General features: G+C 39.7%; 1 protein-coding gene across 34 annotated transcripts in view; it reads right to left on the reverse strand.

Moving 5' to 3' along the window:
* LOC121297735 (sorbin and SH3 domain-containing protein 2-like) overlaps positions 1-13,299 on the reverse strand; it is a 100,863-nt gene that overhangs the window by 37,558 nt on the left and 50,006 nt on the right. For 21 of the 34 annotated variants that reach the window (XR_005947226.1, XM_041224242.1, XM_041224225.1 and 18 more), the window contains 6 exons: positions 8,753-8,877; positions 7,585-8,205; positions 6,118-6,564; positions 3,518-3,662; positions 1,062-1,234; positions 386-452 (listed from right to left, as the gene is read on the reverse strand). Coding sequence is in view for 33 of the 34 variants with exons in the window: in XM_041224242.1 (XP_041080176.1) it covers positions 386-452; positions 1,062-1,234; positions 3,518-3,662; positions 6,118-6,564; positions 7,585-8,205; positions 8,753-8,877 (1,578 nt within the window). In the remaining variant the exon portion in view is untranslated. The remainder of the gene's footprint in view (positions 1-385; positions 453-1,061; positions 1,235-3,517; positions 3,663-6,117; positions 6,565-7,584; positions 8,206-8,752; positions 8,878-13,299) is intronic. The other 13 variants (XM_041224340.1, XM_041224428.1, XM_041224448.1 and 10 more) reach the window with 5 other exon arrangements.

Below are 13,299 nucleotides of genomic sequence, written 5' to 3' on the forward strand. Positions count from 1 at the left end.
AAATCAATTTGAAACTGCACAGGAAGCCAGTGTAAGGAAGCCAGTGTAAGGAAGAAAGGAGTAATATGTTCATTTTTTCTGGTTTTAGTTAGAATTCTTATGATTCATGACATCCAGAATAATTGCACAGCCCCACTGGCATGGCACTTTGAAGTTTGTTGTAATGCCGTATCAAAATAAAAAGGCCAGGGTCAAGTGAATTTGTTTCAGGAATAATAACGCTACTCTTATAGTGTGCTACTCCCCCCTATTTTTGATGTAAACATAGCCAATGTGTGTATAATATTTTAGTACAAAATTCACAAGCCAAAAAATTATTTGAAGAACTGAAAAACAAACAAACATCTGATGCACTTTGTTAATGTAATTGATAAAAATCACCTACCTGGTTTGTGCACCATATGAATTTGCTTGAACATGGTCTTATACCAATCCTTTGGCCTGTCCACCGTCTACATTATAAAATACAATTTAGTCAATTTCTGGAGAGTTACATGTTTCAAATAGGTTAAAAGTGCAGAGCTATTGGCTGCTTGCCAGAAAATGGAAAAGGGACTGTGCTTTACTTCCAGAATAAAATCAGAAGGACAGGATTTCTCTGGGGGCTAAGGTTTGTTCAGAGATTAGTACAAGTACTTATCAATTGTATCTGTTCTTCCATTTATTTTTGTCCTGCCTTTGGTGTAGGTATAACAGCTGTTTTTTTTTCTTTCTTTCAGTGTGTCTCTTTGGGTCACGCAATTCACAGTGACCTAACGTAACACTAAATTGGTTATTACTGGGGGTAATATGTTGTGTCTGGTATATCCGAATGAATGCTATAACAGTGTTTGTATTAGTGAGTGACTATATTTCCAGTTATTCAGAGGGTTGTTTCAGCAAAGTTCTATATAGTATATATCACATTTTTATGCATTAAAAACAGCTTTAAGATAAAAAAGTTAGTACTTTACATTCAAAAAGAGAAAGAAAAAAGGGGGTTTGAATTTTGTTCAATATAAAAATATTTAAACCCTTAAACAGGACTAAATTAAATTAGAAAAGAGTTGAAATGCTCTTACCGTTCTCATAGCAATTGGAATGCCAGATTCATCTACTGGCCCAATCCCTGAATAATGAGGAGCTTTAATAATAGACACTCTCTTCTCCTCTTCAGACGTCCTACAGATCGGTACTGGGCTCACTGCAGAGTAGCCATGAGAATAGGGTTCCTGTATCATGGTTTCAGACAATTCTGTATAAATCAATAAGATGGCACATTACACACAAATTCAGTGATGGCACAGTGAAGACAAATTACAACGCTGAAATCTACCTGTGTAAAAGCCACTTTCCAAATCTGTCTGAGGGCTTTACTGCACTGCACAGTGGCATAAAAATGTATTTCAAAATCTGCACTGCAAGCTCAGAGACACCGTTGTTTTAAAGTCCGAACTTTGCCAGCTAAACTCAAATGCTACGTAACAAAACAACAATGCCAGCTGCGGCACAGACATGCTTCACTTGCTCGGAATGCATGTTTTTGTTACGCTGATAATTACAGAACTGCCAAAATCGAGAAAAGTGAACATTTTATAAGACAATAGAGAGGCAGGACAGAGGGTGGCATAATTTTCTATTCTTCAGTCGCCAATTCCAATTTGACCTGATTCATGTTTATAATCCCTAATGATAAATCTTCAGACACAGCTTTGCATGAATAATCCAAAATGCATTGATTTTGGCTTTATAATCAGCAAAGTAAACACATTATTAATATTGTGTTGTATATAATTGATTTATACACATTTTGATACATGATAAATAATAATAATTATTATTCTTCTTCCACTGTTTTAAAGAATATAATCTTTCCTATAAAGTAAATGGAACTCCACAATGCACAACAATTTGACAACATTCAAGGAATTAGAAACAATCATTTTTAAAAAATGTTTTTAATAATAACTTAGCAAGGATTCACTGATGGCTGTAATGCTTTTAAATTAACTATTTAATATTATATTGTGCAGCTCAGGCCTGAAATGAATGATCCAATTTTAATAATAACATACCACAATAATTTATGAACTATATGGGGCTGTAATCCGGGAGAAACAAATAGAATTGAATGCATCCTTTTTCAATGAACATATTTTTATTGAACCATATATTTTTTATTGTTTTACTTAAACCCATCATATAGAAAATGTAGTAACTGGTAATACTGAGAAGTAGAAAACAAACTGAAAATGTCATTAACAATACAATGTAATTACACAGTAGAAAAGTTAATTTGCACTTTGCATTTACCGTTTCTAATCGTCACTGTGATCTTTTAATGCTTTTAAGTGCATTTCAGCAAATTTAACAAGACAATTAGAATACTATGGTCCTGTTTTCCTGTTGGTGTAAAAAGTAATCAGATTACATCTCAGACATACTCTAAAAGCCAGTTTTTAGGTACTACCCTGCCTTGGTGCCTCTTATATTGAATCCATTTCACACTGTTATTCATGCTGTACTAGGCTGCAGGGAGGATTTTAGCTCTGAGTGAGTTCCTAGGCAGCTATGGCAACTATCTGGTAATACGATCACTTGTATGGTGCAGGTGCAGTGATGATATGGCACATTTTCTATATTGAAAAATAATCATTCATAACTATTAAATACTCAATAATGTCAAATTTAGAAATACTCAAATAAACAAATTCAATGACAAACGTTTCTAAATAGAAGTCTCTCAGTGTATTGACTGTGAATTATGATTGAAGACACCAAGAAAGGCATCTAGTCAAAACGCCTGTCATTAAACGCATTACGTTTTTGAGGATTTTTACACTTGAGGATGTCCAAAGACATCTCCCGGCTGAAGGGTAAACATTCCATTAACTCTGTTCCAAGGATACTTTGCTCAAAAATTGTAAAAAATAGATTGAAAACAAAACGAAATGCATACTTAAACAATACACAACTTTGCTCTATCCCCTACAACAAATATACAAGACAGCTGCACTTCATATTTTACGCAGCAAAGTCATTTATTCAAAGTAACCTTTTAAGAAACGCATAAAATATCTTCTGTCTAAGAAAATAACCGGTAAAATAATAATAAAATAATATATCACCTCATTCTGACACTGCCTGCTGGCAACCAGTAACCACCGAGGAGCAGATCAGAAAGCGCTATGTGTAATACATTAGGAATACTTGACATGCTGTATTTTGTCTTTCTACTCTTTTACTCTTATTAAAAGTTATCCCATAAATGTTTTTTGAAATAAAATCTTTTAATTCATAACTGTTAGGGAAATTACATTTCATTACAAACACTAACTGCAGTACTTTGCTGAGATGATTCCTATTATAAATGGGGTTAGCTGCTTAACACTGCTTGTTCTGACGTGACACATCAGACTTGGCCAACACATTCTCTGCAGAAGACAGGGATTTCTCTTATACTTGCGTTGTTCATTTTAATACAATCTGAGTGTGCTACGTCATCCTTTAGCTAAACACTTTGCACCGAATAACTTACCCATGCTGCGGCTGTGCTGCATGACAAGGCTGTTTGGATTGACAGCTGGTGGAGGAGGATAATCTGGAGGAGGGGAGAAGGGTCTTTGTAAGTGACTCAGAGGGCTGCTAGTAATGCCTGGGTTGCCGTTCACTGTCATCTGGCCCTGAGAAAAAACAAGCAAAGAATCATTAAAAACACACAAAAGTGCTTTATGACCACTAGCCAATAAAAGAAGGAGCTGGGATGAGGTAACACTGTCAGCTGTCAGGTGCTTCTGGACAAAATTAGTAAACAATGAAAACAGGATGGTGACAGGGAAGAATGTGGGGTGTTTGGTTATTGTTCTGGCATTCCATTTGGTTTACCACTTTATGTAACAAAAACAAATATAGCAGTACACTGTGACAAAACATTCCATTAATAATGCAGCCCAAAAGACAGATATGCATTTACTTATGAAGGGTTTGATACATCCAGTGTTTGCTATTGAAGAAACACACACTGCACAACATAATTGTATACATGTTGGTAAGATATTTTCTTTTGTTTAGCATTTATGTCAGTGCATTAAAGGGTACCTTAATATAAAGAGTAAGAATCAACGTCAAAAACAGGGTACAAGAAGACACAGTTCTATAAACTTAGAGGCTCTTTAAGACAATAGAGTAGAAGCAATTCAAAATCAAAATCTTGTGATCTAGACAAAACAGACTAAATCTGACCATGTTTTTAAACTATAAATCATGTATGGAAGCCAGCAAGAGATGTTTGGTAGCGATACTGAACAGTTACTGCAATAACTCTTATAGCTGTCAAGTATTAACCGTTATGACATATGTTAGTAGTCCTACAATCTTGTTGTCCATCTTCATAAATGTATATACAGTAGTCTCCGGCTAAGAGAACACCCCTCAGGAGGCAGGCAAAGTGTTCTTACAGCCAAAGTATTCTCTAAGACGGAGTCAGCCACCAGACATAATATGAATCAATATATAAATAGATATGCATTATTTGTCATGACGTGCATGCACCAACATATGAAATGAACTGAATAAGTATGCATATGTTAATAAACTATAACAATAAAGTAACAGACAAACTAAAGTTAATAAACTGTCAAACTAAATGAACACAGCAACCCTACACACGTTAAAAAATACAGCATGCACAATATTTAACAAAATGGTGAAGTAACTCACCAGAATGGGAAACACCAAATTGCTCTTCGACTTGTGTCTGATTATGTTTTTTTTTTCAAGAGCTTGAACAATTTCAAACTTTTTGCAACAAGAGAAACAGTGGTGCATTTCATCGTTTTGTTTCCATGTCATTTTGTAGCAATGAGGTGCGTTCGTGAAAATCAGAATACATAACAAGGCAATGATATGATGGTGGTTCTGGAAAGATTCAATAACTCAATCAGTGTGCCTCAAGACACTCTCGTAATGACAAGTCGCTTTTGAAAAAAACTGAATAAACCATTTTAATTTAAGTTTGAAGAGGATTAATTATTAGGTTACAAAACAGTGCTGTATCCATTGTGAATGAATCGCTATCGGTGCCAAGAAGGCCTTTTTTTTTCATTTTTTACACAGTTTGAAAAGCCCAATTATTTTTATTTTTTTTTATTTCAACCCAGCTCACCACTGCCACCCACACACTGATTCGGGAGAGACGAAGACAGACACACGCATCCTGTTCCTTTAGCCGGAGCATTTAAAATGGGAAAAATCTGTTTCACCACAAAGGTATTCCCTTAGGCGAAGTGTTCTCTTAGGAGATGTTCCTATACATGGAGAATACTATATATGTTATGCTTTTGTTTGAACTTAAGATTCTTCATGGGCTTCCTTACAGCACAAATTATCTTGCTGACAGCAAAGCTGTAGTTTGATACTTGATTGCACTTACATATTTAAGATGGTTGTGGGTCCAACTTCATAGGCATTGTCAGTAAATGTTAGTATTTTTCTCTGAGAGGGAAATTACTCACACACTATTTCAAATTTTCTTTTGCAGTTTTAAAGTTACACATATTAAACACCACATTATACAAATGCTTAGTAAATTAAATATTTTGGTATGCTTGAATAGTGCTAAATATACTTTTTGTTTCCTGAGGTACACTGCTACTGCTGTAAAAAGCAGAGGAACAATTAGTTCACAAAGAGATGGACGTAGCGGCAAGGATGGTGTCTGAAAAAAAGTAGTGTGCAAAAGAAGGCTACAGAACTGTATGGAGGAATATTCCACAAAGACAACAATTGTATTTTAGTGAAAAAATGAACAGAACTGGGGAACACCAATTTCAGATGCGTTTTTAGAGAGGGTAGCTTCTTATCCCACCACTTAGGACAGTTTCAAACCTGCTATCGAGACACTGCCTCTGGCATACAGAAAATGTTGTGCTGCAACACTGGCACACTGCTCTTAGATAAGAAAAGGCACAGCTTACAGAAAACACAGTAATTAGTATTAAGAGTGTGAGATAACAGAAAAGTAAAATCAGAGACCCACATGCTAACACCAGCACACGGTTGAACAATGTAAGTTAGTGTCTGTTGATCGAAATCCTGCTTTACACAGCAATAAAAAAAAGAAAAAGGAAGAATAATTACATTAGTGACTGTGGCAGTGGAGGTTAAGGTGGAGTCATCAGTTACAGCAGACATCTGACTCAAAGTCGGGGAAGGTGTTTCAGAACTTTCAGTGGTGTCAAAGCCACAGATCTGAAGCTCATCTAGAATGGCTGTGGAGGACTCGCTTAATGTGCGAGATGAATATTCACTGAAAATGGAATCTGTGGCAGTGGATGCTGTTTCACTCAAGTGCAGTGGGTTTTCAGAATTCGGGGAGCAGAAATATGGGGCTAGGGTTAAGGTCTTCTGGAGACGTGCAGGGAGAAAGTACTCTACTTTCAGCAAGCTAATTAGCTCTACACTGGTGTAGCTGTCAGGTGAGAAACATGATCTGTTAATGGGTACCAGTGGAGGAGGCAGGGAGGCTTCTGGTGAGGTTTGTCTGCCTGTCTGAGCAGCTTTTGCAGAAAATGTCTGGCTTTCAAGCTGAGGGTGAAAAAAAAAAGTTAAAAAAAATAAAACCTTTAACAAAAATGGCAAGAAGGGAACTAATATAACATTAGACACAGTGCACGTTAGTCATATAATGTGTTTGCATTGATACACAGTTAAGAAAGGAAGTCTGAGCTCTGCAGAGGTACCTGTGCATTTAATAAATACGACTAGTACATTGTATTTAGATTCTATATTATACTACTGAAAAAATAAATCTAAATGGGTTAGTTTCTCTATGGCACTAAAGAAGAAATGAACAAGAACACCATGAATATGGCTGCTTATTTAGGAGAAAATAATCCTTTATAGAGGCTTTGAATACAGAAACTACAACAACATGAGAAGCATTGCTGTACATAAAAAATAAAAAATAAAAAAAAAATGCTGTAGATAGAAAATCTGGTCAGAAAATTAGTGTGCTTAGTTTTTGGTTTTAGGTGGAGCACTTCTGTCGTTAAATGTTGTAACCATGGAAACATAATCTGTTTTTACTGAACACGCACACATTTAAATTAATTAGCTACACTGAAACAAAAACAACAACAACAAAACAACAACAACAACAACAAAAAAAAAAAAAAAAAAAATAGCTTGGAATATATACAAATTGGAAAACAAACTGCTGCATAATGGATGCTCCCAACTATTAGCCCAGCTATAAAAATTGGAAACGTACCACTGTTTAAATTCTGATCTTACAAAGACTAGCGTCCTGAGAAATGCTCAAACTTTTTGTTTTACTTGTTCTTCTGAATGATTTGTCTTGCAGTAATATTTAAAGTTTCTGTGTAATTTCTAACCCTATAAAAGATTATCCTTGTGTTTTGGAGTTAATTGTGTCTGGTTAATCTGGATTTCTCTGAGAAAAGTTCAAGCAAGCCAATTTCTTTTACCAGCTGTTTGTGTTAAAGGTTGGAGGTTAGGCAGGGATGTCAGGTATTTTCTCGGTCAATGAGAGCTTTGTTTAGAAAGTGAAATGGCATTTATAAGACGGAAACTTAGATTTTATACCACTTGACTCCTTGCTGAAGATGAGAATGAAGATGTCTGTCTTGCGTCCGTAGATTTCATTCTTTTGGTTTCTGTAGAACGAACTGGTGACTGCCCTTGAGCAACCACAGGCCCAGGTTCTGTGTTATGAACAATGGTTGGGGCAATCTGAATGGAAAGAGAAGCTGTGTGTCTCTCAAGCTGGCTTTTAGGATCTTGAGGTGACAAGGAGGAGTGCTCTTTAAGTTTTACTTCTGCAGTGTGGTTAAACTTCTGCTGTGCACTGGGAATATTAGTGGCATCTTGACCTTCTGATAAGGTTAATTTGAGGGTAGAAACTTTGCGTTCTTGAGTCTGGCTGTTATCGGCTTGAGGAGAGACATTAGTGCCATCTGCTGAAAAATTAGAAGTTGTTGTCTTAGATTTAAAGGAGGTCTTCTCTCTATAAGAAAAAGATGTACTGGTGTTTCCAGAATCTTCTTGCACAGCCTCCTCATTTGTTAAATATTGAACATCTAACTGGGCAACATCAAAGGGTGGTTCATGCATTTGACTACAGCTAAAACTAGTAGGTGCTTTATTTTGCTTATTGCAAAGAGGGGACAAGTGAAAGCTGTCTTTCCTAGGGGGTGGAGGTGGGGCCTTTGTGAGCCATAGAGATCCACACAGCACACAATCAAGAAAGAAACAAAGAAAACAAAATAAAACATTTGTTAGGGATGACATTTCTCTTACCTTGGTAGCGGACAAAAAAAAAAACCCTTTTGTCTTTTCAATGGGCTTCATATAAATGTTAAGATTGATAGCTTTTAACTTTTAAGATAGCTGAAAACAGCATCATACCCAATTAAAACCACTATAAAAAATGTTTGACTCAACAGTATTCTTCTATACGTTTTAATATGTTTACTGTACTAATATAATTCTATTTTTTAGAATTCAAGTTAAAAATGATTTTGTTTGAGCTCTGCTGTACCACATAGTAAGGTACAGGAGGGCTAAGGGAGTATCCAATAGCTTACAATGCACCTCAACCCTAGGCATGGAAAATTAGTTTTGCTCTTAAATGCCCCTTCATTTAAGTTAAACAGGGCTTTCTAAAACAGGCCTTACCATTACAGAACAGCGTAAAATAAGGCTCAGTATAGCAGTAACATGTCAGTTGAAAATGCTTTTTAATTTTATTTACCAGTGTTGGAGACTTCTTGTCTTGTAGATTCGGCCTGACGCTTCTGAAGCCTTTGGCTGCAAGAGACGAACTGTTTGAATCACCATTTCTAACCCCATCATTAGCACTGCAAGATCTCCAGACATCTGCAGAGTATAAAGGAAATATTAATCCCTTAAACTATATGACAATACATTTGACTCAAGAATAGATTTAAGTGTTTACGTTGGTGCTGTCACAGATGGTTCTGGCACGTCCCTTTTGTGCTATAAGTCATTAGATTCTTTTGCATGGAAGGCCTTGGTTGCAAGGGTGTGTGGTTCTTTGATGGACCCAGATTCCGTTAAAATGTGTTTGCCCACTGATGATGGGAATGAGAATGCAGAGATGGGAGCCCAGCTAACAAGATTTTAGTTTTTGCAGGTTATTGGAATACTGTGACAAAGTGCCCATCCCTGTGTGTATTTTCTGTATATGTTGCGTGTGGTGTGTTAAATGTTGGTGTATAGGCACTGGTACACGGGATATAAACGGGTCTGTGTAACACAAGTGTTTAAAATGTATATTTGTATTTAGGCACGAGGATTGCACAGCACTTCACGTGCAGGTAAAATGTAATAATATGTGAGCACAGGGAATTGCACTTCTATTAATTCACGGGATTGGAGACGGAAGTTATAATAATAATAATAATAGTAAATTATTATAAATTTCAGCTCACCATGTTTGTCTGTGTAGTTTGTTTTTGTTTGTCTCTTTATTTTGGCAAAATGGTCATGTCCTGTGTGTTAGTTTATCCAGGTTATTGGGATACTGTGACAAAGTGCCCGCCCCTGTGTGTACTTTCTGTATATGTTGCGTGTGGTGTGTTACATGCTGATGTATAGGCATTGGTACACGGGATATACAGTGGCTTGCGAAAGTATTGACCCCCCTTGGCATTTTTCCTATTTTGTTGCCTTACAACCTGGAATTAAAATGGATTTTTTGGGGGTTTGTATCATTTGATTTACACAACATGCCTACCACTTTGAAGATGCAAAATATTTTTTATTGTGAAACAAACAAGAAAAAAGACAAAAAAACAGAAAACTTGAGCATGCATAAGTATTCACCCCCCCAAAGTCAATACTTTGTAGAGCCACCTTTTGCAGCAATTACAGCTGCAAGTCTCTTGGGGTATGTATCTATAAGCTTGGCACATCTAGCCACTGGGATTTTTGCCCATTCTTCAAGGCAAAACTGCTCCAGCTCCTTCAAGTTGGATAGGTTCCGCTGGTGTACTGCAACCTTTAAGTCATACCACAGATTCTCAATTGGATTGAGGTCTGGGCTTTGACTAGGCCATTCCAAGACATTTAAATGTTTCCCCTTAAACCACTCGAGTGTTGCTTTAGCAGTATGCTTAGGGTTATTGTCCTGCTGGAAGGTGAACCTCCGTCCCAGTCTCAAATCTCTGGAAGACTGAAACAGGTTTCCCTCAAGAATTTCCCTGTATTTAGCGCCATCCATCATTCCTTCAATTCTGACCAGTTTCCCAGTCCCTGCCGATGAAAAACATCCCCACAGCATGATGCTGCCACCACCATGCTTCACTGTGGGGATGGTGTTCTCGGGGTGATGAGAGGTGTTGCATTTGCGCCAGACATAGCGTTTTCCTTGATGGCCAAAAAGCTCAATTTTAGTCTCATCTGACCAGAGTACCTTCTTCCATATATTTGGGGAGTCTCCCACATGCCTTTTGGCGAACACCAAACGTGTTTGCTTATTTTTTTCTTTAAGCAATGGCTTTTTTCTGGCCACTCTTCCATAAAGCCCAGCTCTGTGGAGTGTACGGCTTAAAGTGGTCCTATGGACAGATACTCCAATCTTCGCTGTGGAGCTTTGCAGCTCCTTCAGGGTTATCTTTGGTCTCTTTGTTGCCTCTTTGATTAATGCCCCCCTTGCCTGGTCCGTGAGTTTTGGTGGGCGGCCCTCTCTTGCCAGGTTTGTTGTGGTGCCATATTTTTTCCATTTTTTAATAATGGCTTTAATGGTGCTCCGTGGGATGTTGAAAGTTTCGGATATTTTGTTATAACTCAAACCTGGTCTGTACTTCTCCACAACTTTGTCCCTGACCTGTTTGGAGAGCTCCTTGGTCTTCGTGGTGCCGCTTGCTTGGTGGTGCCCCTTGCTTAGTGGTGTTGCAGACTCTGGGGCCTTTCAGAACAGGTGTATATATACTGAGATTATGTAACAGATCATGTGACACTTAGATTGCACACAGGTGGACTTTATTTAACTAATTATGTGACTTCTGAAGGTAATTGGTTGCACCAGATCTTATTTAGAGGCTTAATAGCAAAGGGGGTGAATACATATGCACGCACCACTTTTCCATTATTTATTTTTTAGAATTTTTTGAAACAAGTTATTTTTTTCATTTCACTTCACCAATCTGGGCTATTTTGTGTATGTCCACTACATGAAATCCAAATAAAAATCAATTTTAATTCCAGGTTGTAAGGCAACAAAATAGTAAAAATGCCAAGGGGGGTCAATACTTTTGCAAGCCACTGTAAATGGGTCTGTGTTTCATGTGTGTTGAAAAATGTATAATTGTATTTAGGCACGGGATTGTACATCACTTCATGTGCATTTAAAGTATTTAATATGTGAGCACAAGGTTGCACATAATTAATTCACGTGCTGGGATTCAAGTGAATAATTTAATTGGTAATTGAATCCCAGCACAACAGTATATATAGATGCACATTTTACTCACTCTGGTGTGTTTGGGTGTTCAGTGAGTAGGGAACGGGAGAGAGAGGAGAAAGAGTAAGAGTTTAAAATCAATTGCTATTGTGTGCTGGTGGGACCAGCACGATACTTGTTTATTTAAACTCACTGTGTTTGTTTAGTATAGTCCATTTTGTTTGTCTTTTTGTTTTGGCGTAAAGTGCCATGTCCTGCCTTTTGTCTGTTTAAACCTTTTATTTGCAATAAACCGGTGCAAGCAAGCATCTTCATCATTTCACCTCATCTGTCCTGTCTTTGTGTATTAATTTCCTGGTTCTGACATCTCCACTCAGCCGTCTTTGTGACAAGTTGTGTCCTACATGGGATAACAGCGCCTTCAAGCGTCAGACCAGGAGAGGTGTTTTGTGTGGATTACAAAAAAAAAAAGAAATGGATAAAGAGGAGGAGTACATGAAGAGGTGGTTTGAGCACCAGAGGGAGTTAAAGGAAGGAGGGGCTACATGGTGCCTCGCCTGTCTGGAGTATGGGCACCTCCCTGACGTGTGCCCATATGAAGACCCCCTTTTTGTGCAGGCCTTCATTCACTGGTGAGGTAGAGACCGCGGAGGAGTGGATCCACCTGAAGGCCATACCATCGCCGCAGGTGGATCAGGAAACCTGCCTCACCTGCCTCAAAGGAGAGGAGTGGTGCTTTGTCGTCGGCGAGGTCGGGCACAAATCACCCGACTGACCCCTTCATGGCAGGAGATGGAACTGGCCCAGGAGAGGAAGGTGAGGAGGAGGCAGAGAAGGGGAAAGGGGAAGAGGAAGGCAGAGCATCCACCGCCCAAGTCTCCACCAGCAGAGGAAGAATGCCTGCTGGTTTTGCCTCCAGAGGGAGAGGAGCCTTCTCCAGCACCAGAGGAAGAGGTGCTGTTGCTGCCATCTCCAGCGCCAGAGGGAGAGGTCCCACCGCTGTCTCCAGAGCAGGGGGGACAGCCGCACCAGTCCCCTGCAAGTGAGGGAGAGCCGCACCAGTCCCCTGTAACAAAGGTAGACTATATGCTGCTCCCATCTCCGTCGCAAGGAGACTACACGCCTCTGCCACCTCCATCGGCAGGAGCAGAGCAGCAGGAGCTGCCTCTGCCTCTGCCATCTTCACCGGCAAGAGCGGAGCAGCAGGAGCTGCCTCTGCCTCCGCCACCTCCACCATCACCAGCAGCAGAGGAAGAATGCCTGCTGGTTTCCCCATCACAACCAGCAGAAGAAGAATGCCTGCTGTGTCCTTGTCCACCAGCACAGGGTGAATGCCTGCTGGGTCCCTGTCCACCAGCAGAGGGTAAATGCCTGCTGGGTCCCCGTCCACCAGCAGAGGGTGAATGCCTGCTGCGTCCCTTTCCACCAGCAGAGGATGAATGCCTGCTGGTATCACTTCCCCCACCCTCACGAGGAGAGGAGCTGGACCTGCCTCTGCCTCCATCACCAGCAGGGGGAGAGGAGCAGGAGCTGCCTCTCCCTGTACAAGAAAGAGTACTAGGACTTGATGCTGGCATTCCTCAGCAATCACTACATGGTCTGCTGAGGGGAGCACAGCGGGAAACAGCCCAGCCGCAGCCGCTACGAAGGGGGCCAGCACCGCCGCAGCCACTGCCATAGTGGCCAACACCCGCACACCAGCTTGTCCTGACTCCCTGCCTCGCTTCGCCCAAGGATGCCTGCCTCGCTTCGCCCAAGGATGCCTGGCACGCTTCGCCCAAGGATGCCTGCCACACTTCGCCCAAGGATGCCTGCCTGGCATCGCCTGGGGTTGCCAGCCACTCCGCATCGCCTGGGGTTGCCAGCCGCTCTGC

Source organism: Polyodon spathula, chromosome 2 (genome assembly GCF_017654505.1).
Source record: "Polyodon spathula isolate WHYD16114869_AA chromosome 2, ASM1765450v1, whole genome shotgun sequence".
NCBI classification, from domain to species: Eukaryota; Metazoa; Chordata; class Actinopteri; order Acipenseriformes; family Polyodontidae; genus Polyodon; species Polyodon spathula.